At 53.2% G+C, this 15,494-nt stretch overlaps 1 protein-coding gene across 3 annotated transcripts in view; it reads left to right on the plus strand.

Moving 5' to 3' along the window:
• The window catches only part of fat1a (FAT atypical cadherin 1a), a 72,206-nt gene extending 56,964 nt beyond the window's left edge, over nucleotides 1–15,242 (plus strand). For 2 of the 3 annotated variants that reach the window (XM_079758561.1, XM_079758562.1), the window contains exons 16-28: nucleotides 746–883; nucleotides 1,322–1,465; nucleotides 2,943–3,140; nucleotides 4,918–5,508; nucleotides 5,931–6,153; nucleotides 6,401–6,532; nucleotides 6,689–6,846; nucleotides 8,232–8,709; nucleotides 8,915–9,068; nucleotides 9,703–9,813; nucleotides 9,939–10,600; nucleotides 10,808–10,942; nucleotides 13,525–15,242. In XM_079758561.1, coding sequence (XP_079614687.1) covers nucleotides 746–883; nucleotides 1,322–1,465; nucleotides 2,943–3,140; nucleotides 4,918–5,508; nucleotides 5,931–6,153; nucleotides 6,401–6,532; nucleotides 6,689–6,846; nucleotides 8,232–8,709; nucleotides 8,915–9,068; nucleotides 9,703–9,813; nucleotides 9,939–10,600; nucleotides 10,808–10,942; nucleotides 13,525–14,252 — 3,852 coding nt within the window. In that variant the 3' untranslated portion in view covers nucleotides 14,253–15,242. The remainder of the gene's footprint in view (nucleotides 1–745; nucleotides 884–1,321; nucleotides 1,466–2,942; nucleotides 3,141–4,917; nucleotides 5,509–5,930; nucleotides 6,154–6,400; nucleotides 6,533–6,688; nucleotides 6,847–8,231; nucleotides 8,710–8,914; nucleotides 9,069–9,702; nucleotides 9,814–9,938; nucleotides 10,601–10,807; nucleotides 10,943–13,524) is intronic. The other variant, XM_079758563.1, reaches the window with a different exon arrangement.
• Nucleotides 15,243–15,494: the final 252 nt, after the last annotated feature.

Genomic DNA, 15,494 nt, shown 5'->3' on the forward strand with positions numbered 1-15,494 from the left:
ACAGCTAAATTAGGACTGCTGCTCTTCATGCCTCATGCACTCTAGCTTATGCCAGTGCACGCACACACATACCCTTGCACGCTGTGCAGTGGCACACGCACACAGAGTTAATTAAAGGGAGTAGAGTCTTTATACCCTCCAACTTGATAAGGGATTTATTATTCTTTGTTCTTTCTCTTACCTTCTATATGCAAAACATTTATCCGCATTCCTCCTAGCACCTCCAATTTACTTATCAGTCTCAAATCCCCTCCTACCCCCCACCCTCCCTTCCATTCCCCTGACCGAATAACCCCTATTTATCAGGATACTGTGTGCATCTAATGACCTGAATATAAGTCTTTTGGAAGAATTACATTTTAATATCCGTTATTGTCCTGTCGCTTGTAAGTCTTCCCTGACTGCTGATTTCCCACAGGACTCCCTTCGTTCTGCGACAGGCTATGTGGGTGTATGTGTATGTTTGTGTGTGTGTGTGTGTGTGTGTGTGTGTGTGTGTGTGTGTGTGTGTGTGTGTGTGTGTGTGTGTGTGCGTGTGTGGCCCCTTGTGATGACTGACTGCAAAAAAAACAAACAAGTGTATGATTGTACTCACTCCCGATTTATTCCTTGTACAGTTCCTTGGAGATCAAAAAAAAATAGGATGCAGCCGTCACAAATCAAAAAGCTGTGTTCACAGCCTATAAATAAACACAAAACTCATCCTAAACCCATGCTCTGTGTGTGTGTGTGTTTGGGGTCAAAGGTCGTTGCCGAGGACGCAGATGGGCCCTCCTACAGTCACGTGCGCTACTCCATCGCGGACGGCAACCAGGGCAGCCTGTTCACCATCGACCCCATCCGCGGGGAGCTCAAAGTAGCGCGTCAGCTCGACAGAGAAAGGGTAAGGAGAAAAAGAGGGATAAAAACCACAGTGCACGTACATTTCCGGTCCGTGGAATAACTAATTGCCCTCTCTGCATTCTACGCAATATGCACCGAGGGCTGTGTCAGAGCAAACGCACCCGTTTGTTCCCACTGCTGAGAATTCTTCCTCTCGTCTCTTTCATGGTCTCTCATTTGCACTCTTTTCTCACTCTACCCTTTTCTCACTCTACCCTTTTCTCTCTCTCTCTCTCTCTCTCTCTCTCTCTCTCTCTCTCTCTCTCTCTCTCTCTCTCTCTCTCTCTATCACCTCTCTTTTTTCCTCTCACTCTCCTCCCTCCCCTCCCACTCTCCCTCTCTCCACATCTCTCCCCCCCCCTCTCTCCGACTCCCTCACTCTTCCTCCATGTTTTCCCTTCTTCCTCCCTCACTCAACCTCCCTCCCCCTCTCCCCCAGACGTCGGGCTACACCCTGACGGTGGTGGCGTCGGACAACGGCTCGCCGGCGCGCTCCAGCGTCGCCGCGGTCAACGTGGACGTGTCGGATGTCAACGACAACCCCCCGCTGTTCGCCCAGTCCAACTACAGCCTCATCATCCAGGTAAGGGGGTCAGCCGGGGTGGGGGCGAGCACGCTGGAGGTGCTGGTGGTGGTGGTGGTGGGAGGGATAGAGGTGGAGGTGATATGAAGGGTGGAGGTGTTGGTGCTGGGAGGGATAGAGGAAGAGGTAGGCGGGAAGGGCGGAGGTGCGGTTGGTGGTAGGGGTAGAGGTGGAGTTGGTGTGAAGGTTGTAGCGATAAAGGTGGAGGTGGTGTGAAGGGTGGTGGTAGGGTTAGAGGTGGAGTTGGTGTGAAAGGTGGTAGAGACAGAGGTAGAGCTGGCACAAGTGTTGGTGGTGGGGATAGGGTTGGGGATGAAGGTGGTGGGGGTGGAGTTGTGGGTGGTGTGTGGCACAGAGGTAGTGGGGTGGAGGAAAAAGGGAAGGATGTGGCTGGGTGGGACGCTGGCGGTGCCGGGGGCGGGAAGCCTGCGTCTGGGTGGTACGTGGTGGGAGGTAGGGACGAAGGCGGCGGTGGTTGTGTTGGAACAGGTGGCGGCGGGAAGGAGGTCTCGCTGCGGTGATGGTGGGTGGAAGGCAACCTTAGATTAGAGGGTCAGGGGTCCAATAGAATGTGCATATGATTAAGATGGTCAGGGGGGAGGAGGAGGGCTAGGGGAGGGCCGGGGATAGGAGAGACAGCAGTGGATACAACAGCCGCAGCCCTGGAGAGATTAACCTAGGAGGATCCATAGCAGCCATGTGCACCTTGAATGTCAAGGAGGGGAGGATGGGAAATATATAGGGAGCACAAGGAGGGAGGGGACATCGCAAGGGTGGGGGGGCGGTGGTTGAGGATAAGGTGCGTGTGTGTGGGTTGGGGAGGACGAGGGGAGTTTAAAGACAGAGGCTGCATCTTAAGTATGCCAATGCAGATAAAAGGTGGATGCCAGGAGAATGAGCAGCAGCGGCGTTGAGGGGAGGTGAGCAGTCGAGAGGAAGTGGAAGCAGCAGGCAGAGGAAGGAGAGGCACGGGGCTAAAAGCATGGTAATAATACCCACTCCAGAGAAGGAGAAGGGCCATCGAAAGATTCATACCAGTGTGGTACCCTCTGGAAAAGACAGCCAAAAATGGGGAAGTAGATGGAAAAAGGGTGACGCCGTTGGGGGGGGAAGGACACGGTTCAAAGTCATTTTTTCCAAGGCGCCGCCAAGTAGAGGAGCGCTGCTGGGAAATGTAGTTCACACTGCACAGACGACTAATCACTTGAGAAGGGGACGAGATTGCCTTGCCAAGAAGAATGAGATCCCATGCCCTGGTTTTAACTTATTCCATGTCTCAAGCGCACTGTTTTTTTGAATAATACTCACCACAGAGATGACAATACCTCAGCCTGTGAGGTTATGGGTGAATGCTTAAACACAGTCGTTTTTCATTTCCAGCATCCCCAATCCAATGCGACGGCCCTTTAATGGAGAGAGCTGATCCCACTGTGTTCACTCATGCTCTTCATTTGCTTCCGCCCCCCCGCACACACAGGAGAACCGACCCAAGGGCACCAGCGTTCTCCAGCTGTCTGTCAGCGACCGGGACGCCACCCACAACGGCCCGCCCTTCCACTTCGCCATCGTCGACGGCAACGAGGGCGACGCCTTCCAGATCAGCCAGCAGGGGGCGCTGGTGGCGGTGGGGCCGCTGAACAGGAAGGGCCGAGAGCACTACCTGCTGCAGGCGCAGGTGAGCCTCGCTCTCTCTAAACGAAAGGCTTTGTTCCGCAGTATTGACCCATCAACTGGCGGGTCGATCTATCCTGCCGGCTCGGCCCACTGCTCACCTGTCACGCTCGCCCACCGGCTCTCTCTCTCTCTCTCTCTCTCTCTCTCTCTCTCTCTCTCTCTCTCTCGCTCGGTCTCTCTCTGTCCCTCTTTCTGTCTCTGTCACTCAGTGTCTCTCTCTCTGTCTCTGTCTCCATCTCTCACTGTCTCTCTGTCTCTGTCTCTCTCTCTCTGTTGCTCTCTCCCTCTCTCTCTCTCTCTCCCTCTCTCTGTCTCTCTCTCTCTCCCTCTCTCTCTCCCTCTCTCTCTCTCTCTCTCTCGCTCTCTCTCCCTCCACTCTCTCCACTCCTCTCTCTCTCCACTCTCCTCTCTCTATCTCCACTCTCCTCTCTCTCTCTCTCTCTCCCTCTCTCTCCCTCTCTCTGTCTCTCTCTCTCCCTCTCTCTCTCTCTCTCTCCCTCTTCCTCTCTCTCTCTCTCCCTCTCTCTCCTCTCTCTCTCTCTCTCTCTCTCTCTCTCTCTCTCTCTCTCTCTCGCTCTCATTTCATCCACGCTCCTCATTCATGGTCTGAGCAAGGCGTTCATTTCTCATCCTGCTCCACACTCCTCAGAGCCCCTCTGTCCTCCCCCATGCCGCCTCATTCTCACATTCTCTTTCTCCAGCTGGTCACCTGCTTAACCTGCTAAACAGAAGAGCGGACGAGTAAGTTGTAGTTCTCACTCAGCCCTTGGTCTTCGCTGACTGAGCAGTGCAAATCAAAGACCCAGAGGAAGATATTAGAGCCGTTACTGACTGGTGTCATCCGCAAATGTGTGTGTGTTTGTGTTGGTGTGTGTGTGTGTGTGTGTGTGTGTTTTGAAAGGGCCTCTGAAGTCTCTTGGGCAAACGGGGGATGATAAGAGTGAATCCAGAACGACGCTCCTCCACTCAGAAGTCAATCTTGTGTTTTTTTCTCCACATAGAATTGATGCTAATATATGCAAATATTTAGACACATCTTGCACTCTGGCTGCTTTGAATGAATCCTTCTGACGTCCCTCGCACAGCACTGCGCACTGTGGGGAAATAAGACTTTTTTTTAAAGGCACTTGATTGCCCCCTAGTGGCCGCCGTGGTGCGCTCGGCTCTTGAAGCAGTAGGGAGTCGGTGGGTGGGGGTAGGGGGTTATTACTACTGAATGAATAACTGGCAAACATTCCTGTCCTCATCGGCGCGTTCAAGAAAACGACTTTAATTAACTTTACTTCAGGCGTTTGGGCTACTTTCCAGAGCGACTCTCAGCGGAATCAGATCCATGTCATTAAGTATCAGATGGGTCATGCATCTTGCTCCCGGATGCCCACTGATAGGACTGCAGACATCGGGCGATCCACACTAGAACCCTTACTCTTAAGGCTTAGTTATGATTCCACGTCGAAGTCAGGCAAGGGCGTTTAAGGACCAATTACCTCCTTGCGAACCCTTCTTGCGGACCCTCCTTGTGTCCAGCGCAAGGGCCTGACGTGCGTTATCCTTCCGTCGAGGCGAAGCTGCAGCAAGGGCTGTGATTGGTCCGGTAACTCAAACCCGTCGCAGAACCCAACCAGGTTCATGACTGCGTCACAGCGACTACTTGGTCATTGCGTTGCGTCGCCGTGGAACCATAGCTGAGCCGTTACGCTGTGAGTCGAACGCCATGTCCCAAAACCCCCACGCTAACCCTCTCCCCTCTGCACGGCTCCCCCCCCCCCCCACTCCAGGTGTCAGACAGCGGGAAGCCCCAGCTGCTGTCCACGGCCTTCATCAGCGTGCGGGTGATCGAGGAGAGCGTGTATCCGCCTGCCGTCCTGCCACTGGACATCTTCATCTCCACGGCCGGCGACGAGTACCCCGGCGGCGTCCTGGGCAAGATCCACGCCACTGACCAGGACATCTACGACACCCTGACCTACAGCCTGGCGCCGACCTCGCCAACCCCCCAGGACGGGCTCCCCTTCACCGTGTCGGCCTCGGACGGCAAGGTGATCGCCCGGCAGCCCCTGGACGTGGGCCACTACCCGCTCAACGTGACGGTGACGGACGGACGCTTCACCACGCCGGCCGACGTCACGGTGCACGTGCGGCAGGCCACGGAGCAGGCGCTGGCCAACTCCATCGCCGTGCGCTTCGCCAGCATCGCGCCCGAGGAGTTCATCGGCGACTACTGGCGCAACTTCCAGCGGGCGCTGCGGAACATCGCCGGGGTGCGGCGCAGCGAGGTGCAGCTGGTGAGCCTGCAGCCCACGGAGACCGGCGACCTGGACGTGCTGCTGGCCCTGGAGAGGTCCGGGAGCCCCTACCAGCCCCAGGAGGTGAGAGAGAGAGAGGGGCACGGGGCGATCAGGGCGGGCGGTGTGGAGGCAAAGCCTTCAACACACTTTATTTAAACAGAGTCAAATCGATTCTACCCTGTCCCTTTATCCCGGATAGATCTGATATCAGCGTATATGGAATAAATGCGAACGATAGAACGTCATATTGTGCGTTACATCAAAAGAAACCATCGACTTACTTACCCTGACTTAAAAAAAAGAATGTTATTTCCAATCAGAGATCAAACCCGAAACTGATCAAGAGAGTTCAGTGCTTAGAGAAAACCAAATCACTCCTATTGATCTCCATACGAATGTCTCTTATTGCCGCTGCCACAGCCTCGATCCAAAGGGAAACCTGAGGGCAGGGGCGGCCGCTGGCCTCAGCGGAGCACCCTCTCTTAAACCGTTGCTTCCCGTAGGTGGTCTTCCGCAAGCTGAACTCGTCGGCGGCGGTGATCGAGGAGATGACGGGCGTGCGCATCGTGCGCGTGGTCATGAAGCTCTGCGCCGACATCGACTGCCCGCTGCACTTCTGCGACGAGGTGGTCTCCCTGGACAAGGGCAGCATGTCCACCTACAGCACGGCGCGCCTCAGCTTCGTCACCCCCCGCCACCAGCGGGCCGCCACCTGCCAGTGTGAAGGTAGGACCCCCCCCCGAGCGTCCGGCGTTTTGTGTTCAACCACGCGCCCCCGGAACAAATGCTCCGACACGACTCCTTTGTCATTTTAAAATCAGGGCTCTAAACGTTTCCGATTGCCTCCTTTTCCTTTTATGCTAAATGAACCTCTGCACTTAACACCCGCACGCGCTCAAACCCCGCGATGCCTGCCACACCTCCTCCGTGCTGCGCTCTCTCCGATTGATTTAATGTGTGGCGGTGCTTTCAGGAGGGAAATGCCCCATGGAGAACAAGCTGTGCGACAACAGCCCCTGTCCAGAGGGCACCGAGTGTGTGGCGGACCAGACCGAGGCCTCCTACAGCTGCGTGTGTCCCCAGGGCAAGACCGGCCAATGTACCGGTAAGTTCCCCGTCCTCCCCTCCTCCTCCTCCTCGTGCTTAAGGTTTATATTTATTGCATCTCCCACCCCCGGTTCCTGTTATGTTTCCCTGTTGCTCGCCCGTATGACTCACTCACTCTTCACGCACTCCCTCGTGTTTTTCCCGGGGCGTCCAGACGGGCCGTCCCTGACGTTCGGGGGCGCGGGCTACGTGCGCTACCGCCTGCTGGAGAACGAGAACAAGGAGGAGATGAAGCTGTCCTTGAGGCTGCGGACCCTGTCCAGCCACGCCACCGTCATGTACGCCAAGGGGACCGACTACAGCATCCTGGAGGTGAGTGCGTGTGTGTGCGTGTGTGTGTGTGTGTGCGTGTATGTAGGTGTATGCCTGTGTGTGTGTGTGTATGTGTGTGTGTGTTTGTGTGTGAGTGTAGGTGTGTGTGTGTGTGTGGCAAAATGATTCACACATTTCCCATTTGGGATTAAAAAAGTACATCTTATTTTATCTTGGTGTCTCGCCCAAAATACTCTGCACTTCCCTCTATCTCACCGGCCAAGAATGACACAACCTAAAAAGCAATTAAGAGTGGAGTTGATGGTGAAGTGTTGTGTTGATAAGAGCAGCGTCTGGGCTGAAGCCCGGCGACAGGGGTCCCGGCGAGGGAGGGGCCCCGGCGAGAGGGGGGGGGCCCGGCGGCTGCTCTGGCAACTCCCTCGCTGCAGTGGGGCCTTTTGAAATGCGCTTCACATGAGGGACGCTGGGAATGTGGCAGCCAGTTAAAGAAAATCAAACACTGGAGCTATTTTCAGTCTGGGAGGGAAACCAAGAAGAGTTTCTCACAAAGTTCTACCTCTCTCTTTCTCTCTCTGTCCCTAACTCTCTCACCCTCTTTCTCTTTCTCTCTCTCTCTCTCTCTCCCTAACTCTCACCCTCTCTCTCTTTCTCTCTCTCTCCCTAACTCTCTCACCCTCTCTCTCTTTCTCTCTCACTCTTCCTCTCGCTCCAGCTCTCACGTGCTCTTGCTCTCTTTTTAGTTTGCTCATTTTCGCTCACAATCTCTCTCTCTCTCTCTCTCTCTCTCTCTCTCTCTCTCTCTCTCTCTCTAATAGTTTTGTGTAGGAGTTATAATGTTAGTTAGGCGCTGGGCCCCGGAACCTGGGCCAGATTTGGGACACTTATGTGTCCATGTGAACACTACTTCAGCAGAAGTATTGTTACACTACCGCGGCTCTGTTAATTATTTTCTGCCACTCCATGGTTGTTTGCGTGATTATGTTGTTTTCCCAACCATCCCGCAACGGACGTTGTGCAAAATCATCAAGTGAAAAGTTATTAATTATTCCGTAAAAAGATTTCTTATTTAGTTCCGCTGTGAGGAATTAATTTATTAGTCAGCAGTGTGGTATAATTGATTTAATTCCAGCTCAGTTCATTCAGGGTTAATTATGGGTTTTCATACAGGACTTATTCTTGTATTGCTGGCTCCAGCATTTCCCCCGTAATGCTTCAGTTTGGACAACACAGGTCGTCAAGTGTTTGTAAAAGAATAATGGACTCACCGCAGCATTAATGTCACACGATATATTTCTGCAGGAAATGAGTGGCACTGATTGAAAAACGATTAGCCTTTGTGCTTCGAGAGTCCACCTCTGTGAAAGTGTAATGCGTTTCTGCCTTCCTTTATTCAATCCGCCTCCCCTCCCTCCTCCCCTGTTCAGATCGTGAACGGCCGCCTGCAGTACCGCTTCGACTGCGGCAGCGGGCCGGGCATCGTGTCGGTGCACAGCACGCAGGTCAACGACGGCGACTGGCACAGCGTCTCGCTGGAGGTGGACGGCAACTACGCCAAGCTGGTGCTGGACCGCGTGCACGCCGCCTCGGGCATGGCGCCGGGCACCCTGCGCACACTCAACCTGGACGACAGCATCTACTTCGGCGGCCACGCTCGCCAGCACGCCTCGCCGGGGGCGGGGCGCCACGGCCGCAGCCTGCCCGCCACCAACGGGCTGCGGGGCTGCGTGGAGGCCATCCGCCTCAACGGCCAGGAGCTGCCGCTGAACGCCAAGGCGGTGCGGGCGCACGCCGCGCTGGAGGACGCGGTGGACGTGTCGCCGGGCTGCGCCCTGCTGCCTGTGGAGAGCTGCGCCAGCAGCCCCTGCGTCAACGGGGGCATCTGCTCCACGCTGCCCAACGGAGGTGGGTGTCTCGCGTGGCTCTCGGATCGAGCGCCGTCTCCGGGGTTTGCGTAAAGCGCGGCTTTTTCGCTGGAGTCTAGTCGGATGTTGTAATGCTAGTTGTGATGCGTTGCGACGGGGCGGTCTGTGAACTTCAGTGTGTCCTTATCGATTTGCCTTAATGGTGAATTCCATCACAAGCAACCGCTTTTTCTCTGGTCCTCCAGGCTTCTTCTGCCGGTGTCCCGCGTCCTTCATGGGCACCCAATGCGAGGTGGCCATCAGCCCCTGTGCCTCCAACCCCTGCCTCTACGGAGGCACCTGCGCCACCCGCGGAGAGGACTTCTACTGCCAGTGCAGAGGACAGTACTCCGGACAAAGGTGCGCGCTGCTGGATCTCTCCCCGTTCTTTGGGAGAAAAAGGCTCTGTCTTTTACGGTGCTCCTTCAATCATCACATGTTTTAGTTGCTAAGACTACGATTTGGTGATGGTGGGTCACGTCTCCCTGTGAGTCCTGCTTAGGGACAGCTAAGAAAGGTTGACCAGGGGAAAGGAGAGCAGGAGGTGCTCTCTGTAGAAACAAACGTTTTGGACAAAAGCATGTCCTTCATCAGACTAATGAGATCTGATAGTGAATAGCCTGCAATGGCCTTCCAAGTGTCTTTGCCCTATGTCCTGTTTTCATCCTGCGGCCCCCGTTAGTGTTGCGTGTTTATGTGGCGAACTTCAGCGCCCTGCCCAAAGTCTCATGACGTAGGTATTCAGGATGAAATTGCTTACGCCTTTCATCCTGATTTCTACAAAGCTGCCCTTTCCGTGAGCCACGGTAAGGACAGCTGTGTGACACCATCCATCACCTCAGTGCAGATCAGTTTGAGTTCAGACAGTTCACCACCGGAAGCTTTGATCTCCCAATTGCAGTCTGACAGGAAAAATACTAACATAAATCGAACCTGCGAATTCGATTAACACCGGTGGAAGTCCTTAATGTGGTCCACATGCTTTCCTTGATAGGTGCCAGCTGGGTCCGTACTGCAGAGACAACCCCTGTAAGAACAGCGGCAAGTGCATCGACAGCCTGGACGGCCCGGTCTGCGAGTGCGATCTTGGTTTCCAGGGAGACAGGTGAGTCACCACTTCCCGTCACCTATCTGTAGGACACTAAAACGTGGGTGAACCTCAAACAACCTCAAACGCCCCGTCGGAGATGGATGAACGTGTTAACGGGGTCCGCGTGCGATGGGTTCCAGGTGTCTGGCGGACGTGGACGAGTGCACCAAGAGCCCGTGCTCCAACGGCGGCCTGTGCCAAAACACGTACGGCTCCTACCGCTGCAACTGCTCCCTGGGCTACGCCGGGCCGGCGTGCACGGTGCACTCCGAGGTGCGCAACGACTTTGTCTCCAACGCCTGGAACATCGGCCTGGAGGAGGTGATCGGCATCGTGGTGTTCGTGGCCAGCATCTTCCTGCTGGTGCTCATCTTCATCCTCATCCGCAAGCGGGCGTGCCGCGGCGGCGCCAAGGGCCGCGATCGGGACGACGACCGGCACCACCACCGCCTGTCGGGCGCGCACCACGCCTTCATGCAGAGGCCCTACTTTGACGCCAAGCTCAGCAAGAACATCTACTCGGACGTGCCGCCGCAGGTGCCCGTGCGGCCCATCTCCTACACGCCCAGCATCCCCAGCGACTCGCGCAACAACCTCGACCGCAACTCCTTCGAGGGCTCGGCCATCCCCGAGCACCCCGAGTTCAGCACCTTCAACCCGGACGCCGGCCACGGCCACCGCAAGACGGTGGCGGTGTGCAGCGTGGCGCCCAACCTGCCCCCGCCCCCGTCCTCCCACTCGGTGTCGGACAGCGACTCCATCCAGAAGCCCAGCTGGGACTACGACTACGACTGTAAGTATCGTACGTATATTTACTATCTTTCCGCACACCCTGACAAAAATCGACCCTCTGGCGCCGGCGCCATCCACTGTTTGAACGGGGCAGGATCTGCAGCCTACCTGTATGCATCCCGAAGCAAGAGGCTTCTTACCTCTACCTGCTTCAGTGAGATTCAATTGCTTTGGAGAAAAGAGTGAAATGTCTCACACGCCGTGCTTCTCCTTCCAGCTAAAGTAGTGGACCTGGAGCCGTGTCTGAAGAAGCCGGTGGAGGACAGCGCGTGTCACCCCTACAACACCAGGGGCAGCATGTCCGAGGTCCAGTCCCTCAGCTCCTTCCAGTCCGAGTCCTGCGACGACAACGGTAAGCCTCTCTCAAAAATATGATTTTTTTCCCTCTTATTCGATACAGTTTGAATATAACCAGGTCATTTTTCCTATTATATGGCATAGCATGCACTCCCTTTATAAAGCACAAAGATGTTGGTGGATTCCTTTTTTCTCTCCCCTCTGAAATGCCTGTGAGGTTTCTGCAAAGAGCTGTCCTCAGCCTGTGTCAAAGTGACTTGTTTGGATCAACGCTAACCCCTCTCTCTGTCTCTCTGCCGCATGCTGAGAATGGACCGCCCATAGGTGGCTGCAGGGTCACATGTTTTTCTCTCTCTTTTTCTATTCGCTGCGGGGCGTCAGCTCCCATTTGGATTAAGTCAGTCCACAGATCCAGAACCAGGTTTTAAAAAAGGGCGCTCCAGCCTGTAAGTCCTAAATCACCACGGGTACAGACGGAAGCAATCAATACAAAATGTCCACCGAGTGGTTCGCTCCAGATAAAAATCAAAACAAAACAGAAAGGTGTTGGGCCTCTAGTGTGCATACACAACCCCTGTTTGTATTTCCCCGAAATCCAAATCAAGCCAAAAAGACCAACAACACAGCTTTATTAGATGCATGCTTTATTCTGTTGTTTTTGTCTCTTTTTGTTACTGTTTTTTCTACCTAGACACAAAAGGCTGTTGGGCTCAAACAAGGAACATAGCAACAGGGTACACGGTGTAAACAATGATTTTCCTCCTCCCCTCTCCATGGAACATCGACTACCCTTTGTGATCCTCCAAAAAAACATCAGACCCTGATCCCACTCGTTCCTCACATTAACCCGATTCATGAAACAAATGTAATAGTGGAGCATCCATCGATATCGATTTGTCCAGGCAAAGTAGGCCTTCTTCTGATCTCTGATTAGAATCTCTCACAGAAACATGCTTTAATCATCTCGTGGACGTATTGATTCTTCCAACTGTACCAGTACCTGTGCCTCTATCAGTGTACCCCACCTCCCAATCATACCGACCCCCCTAGCATCCTCACCGTGTCTTTTGGTTATCTCATGCAAACACACCAGGCCTTCGTCTCCCCTACCTCCATTGTCTTGTGTCAGGTCCCCCCTCCGGCCATCCAATGTCCTTCCAAAGTCATTCAACATCAAGTCTATACATCCCCCCTTCCCACAATCCCAGACCACCTCCTAGCAGACCCAGGGAAACAGAAAGACAGGGCGAGAGATGATACCGCCGTTGTGTTCTGTTCTAGTTCAGTCTCCCTTCCCGCACACTGTGTGTGTTGGTAGTGTTAGAAACACACGGAGGCCTTGTTAGCCATGTTAGATCCCTGCCTCCCTCCCTAGCCCTCTCAGTGCTCGGGGTAGTGACGGTAATGCTGCTTGTCAAGGCTGGGGTTTATTCTTAGGATGAGGTATTCTCTCCCAGCCTCCCTCTCCAGTAGCTGGGGTTTTGTGTTTCCTCTCTGTAGTGTCAGCGGGACCTGGGAGACCTGATAGCTGTAGTCACTGCCAATTCCCCCCGCACTGAATTCGGGAGCGGGAACAGAATGTGAATTAGACCTTTTGGTTTTTCTGTATCTTTCGCAAAAAAGTAGTCTGGTAAATGTCAGAGGTAATATAGTGCGTTATGTAGACGGCTTGAAGGGAAATGGGGATTCTGCACTTTTCAGTCCTGTGTACCCCCGCCCACATTGTTTTGTGTTTGTGTTTTTTTGGTTTTGGTGTCCATGTTTACATCATCGCACATGTCTCATGCCTGTTCTCATCCTGCTGTACTCTCTCTCACTCTCTCTCTGTCTTTTAAACTGACATGATGTTCTCTTCTGTTTCCCTTCCTCGTTTGCCTTATGTCAGAGTCTTTTCTGACTCATGATCACAAGAACTCAAGAGGTGAATGTTTCAACTTTGTTTGCTTGATGCCCAGTGGTCCCCCCCACCCAAAGAAAAAACAAACATCTCTCCCTAAACCTGCTTACCGTGCATTAAACGAGGAGTAAATTAACTGTATTAGTACAGCCTCACTGCCCTGCTACTAACACTTGCCACCAGTGGCTTGGTCTGGTGTGCAGGGTTAATTAACACGTCCCAAGCCTTCCTCTGCATGACCCTGGTTGTGACCCTTTGACCTTGACCGTCGTCTCGTTCTGCGTTGCACCTAGTGTTGATTTCTCTGCGTGGCTTTGAGATTTGTTTTCCACAGCAGTGTGAGTTGGATTCAAGGTCAATGTTGAAATAATTGGACCCTGAAGCATGTTATCTAATGAGTCAAGTATTTTCCAAAAGCTACAAATTGGAATTTTATTGAATAATATGCAGTTAAGGTATAAATGTTTTGGTGTAAATAGAGGCAGAATCTTTTGTTTTGCATGTGGGTGAAGTCAATGTGTGTGTCAGTGTGGTTCATTTGATTATATGTGAAGTGGTGTGGAGTAAGTGGTTGTGTGTTTCTTGCTGTGGTCCCTAACTGTGTAATCATTGCATGGTGTGGGTTTTCCTTAACAATAACAAAATGTTTGCCGAGCGTCCAAACACAAACGTGTTTTTGCTGTGATTGCTCTGATGTCCCCGACGCTCATCTCTCACGTGTGGCTCTTACTTTGAAACAGGATATCACTGGGACACATCTGATTGGATGCCAAGTGTTCAACTTCCTGGAATCCAGGAGTTCCCGCAGTACGAGGTTGTGGAGTCCCCCCCCGCCCCGCTGTACAGTGACCGGGACAGCGCCCTTGACACCGACTACTACCCCGGGGGCTTCGACATCGAGAGCGACTTCCCCCCGCCCCCCGACCACTACGCCCCCGGGGACGAGCTGCCGCCGCCGCCGCCCCTCCCGGAGTACGGCCCGGACCGCTTCGACTCCCTGCGGCCGCCGGGCCGGGACCACCTGGGCGCCGCGCCCGCCAGCCCGGGCACCCCGGGGGGCGTGCGGCAGCGCCCGGCGTTGCCCCAGCTCTACGACCTCAACCAGTACCTGCCCCAGCACTCCTACCCCGCGGGGGAGGGGGGCGCCGAGGCCCAGGGCCAGGCGGCCGCCTCCACCTCCACCGCCCCGCCCACCGCCACCAGGGGCTCCCCCTCCCCGCCCTGCTCCACCGTGGGGACGGGGGGCTACCGGGGCGGCTACCCCATGGGCTACGGCCGGGACTTTGAGGCCCCGGCGCTGGACAACATGTCCCTGTCACTTTACACGTCCACAGCCTCCTGCTCAGACATGTCGGCGTGCTGCGAGGAGTCCGACGCCGTGATCAGCGACTACGAGAGCGGAGACGAGGGCCGCTTCGGACGGATGTCCATCCCAGGCCTGGACTCCCAGCAGCACACGGAAGTCTGACCACTGGATCCAAACAAAAGTGCCTGAACCCATGACTGAACCTTAACAACACACACACACACACACACACACACACGTACACACACGTACACCACAGCAACACAAATCCTTTAACCTGTGCACGCACACAATTACAGGTTTGCGAGAGAGAATATCACTGCTTGAATAATGCAAACACAGTCGGACTGATAAGTGAAGAACGTCGTCATCATAGACTTATCATGGGGGGTCTGTTTTGGCCCCCAGGGGACTTAGGGGACTCTGGGACTGGGCCCTGTCGTGTCCTCTTGTCTAACTGGAGGAGAAAAAATGAAGCGATTAAGAGCTTCTATGTTGACTGTGCCATCTCTTTGATCAACCGTTCAATTCAGTCATCTTTCACCCCGAAATTCATGTTTAAATGTTCGACAGCGTAAAAGAAAACACATCAACAAGGTAATAATCATGAGAAAAGAAAACATTTCATGGTGATATCTGTATTTCTATAAATGAAACCTGAGTAAAAATGATTATTTTTTTGATTTACAAGTATCCATTTAAATGTAAATTTCAATGTACAGTTTTGATTTCAAAGTTCACTAGGTTTTGTAGATATTTTATTTTTAAACACGAGTTAAATGGTGTGACATTATCAGCCTTACTGTGCTTACATTCACGAAAACAAAAAAATGAATGTTGAAAAAGAAACGAAAGTAGAGTGAGACTTTTCGAAAAGAAAACGTAACTGTAAAAGATTTTATTTCCTGCTCATTTCAACAAGGGTCTTCAATGAGCGACTGCATATTCTTGTGTTTTTCTCTTCTTTTCTATGGTTTGTTTGTAAATGCGACTTTGAAACCTCTTTATTTTTCCACCAAGAAAATGGGACCCAATATATTTATAGTGCAACGTTATCCATGGACACACGACTTTTTATGTGTCCGTGTGTGTGAGCAATGCTATGGTCTTGTTAAGGTTTTTATTGAATACTGCCACGAGCTCACGCTTTCTACTGGCAATAAATTATTCCTAAAAAATACATCCAGTGTCTTCTTTTTTGATAGAAACCATGTGTCTAGTGTGTTTGTATGTGTGTGTGTGTGTGTGTGTGTGTATGTGTGTGTGTGTGTGTGTGTGTGTGTGTGTGTGTGTGTGTGTGTGTGTGTGTCTGTGTGTGGGTGTTATTTATAAGGCCACAAGGAAACAATGATGAGTTCTCAAATGTGACTGAAACTGGAAGTGACAGGGTCTTATCTCTGATCT

Source organism: Pollachius pollachius (genome assembly GCF_949987615.1).
Source record: "Pollachius pollachius genome assembly, chromosome: 2".
Classification (NCBI taxonomy): domain Eukaryota; kingdom Metazoa; phylum Chordata; class Actinopteri; order Gadiformes; family Gadidae; genus Pollachius; species Pollachius pollachius.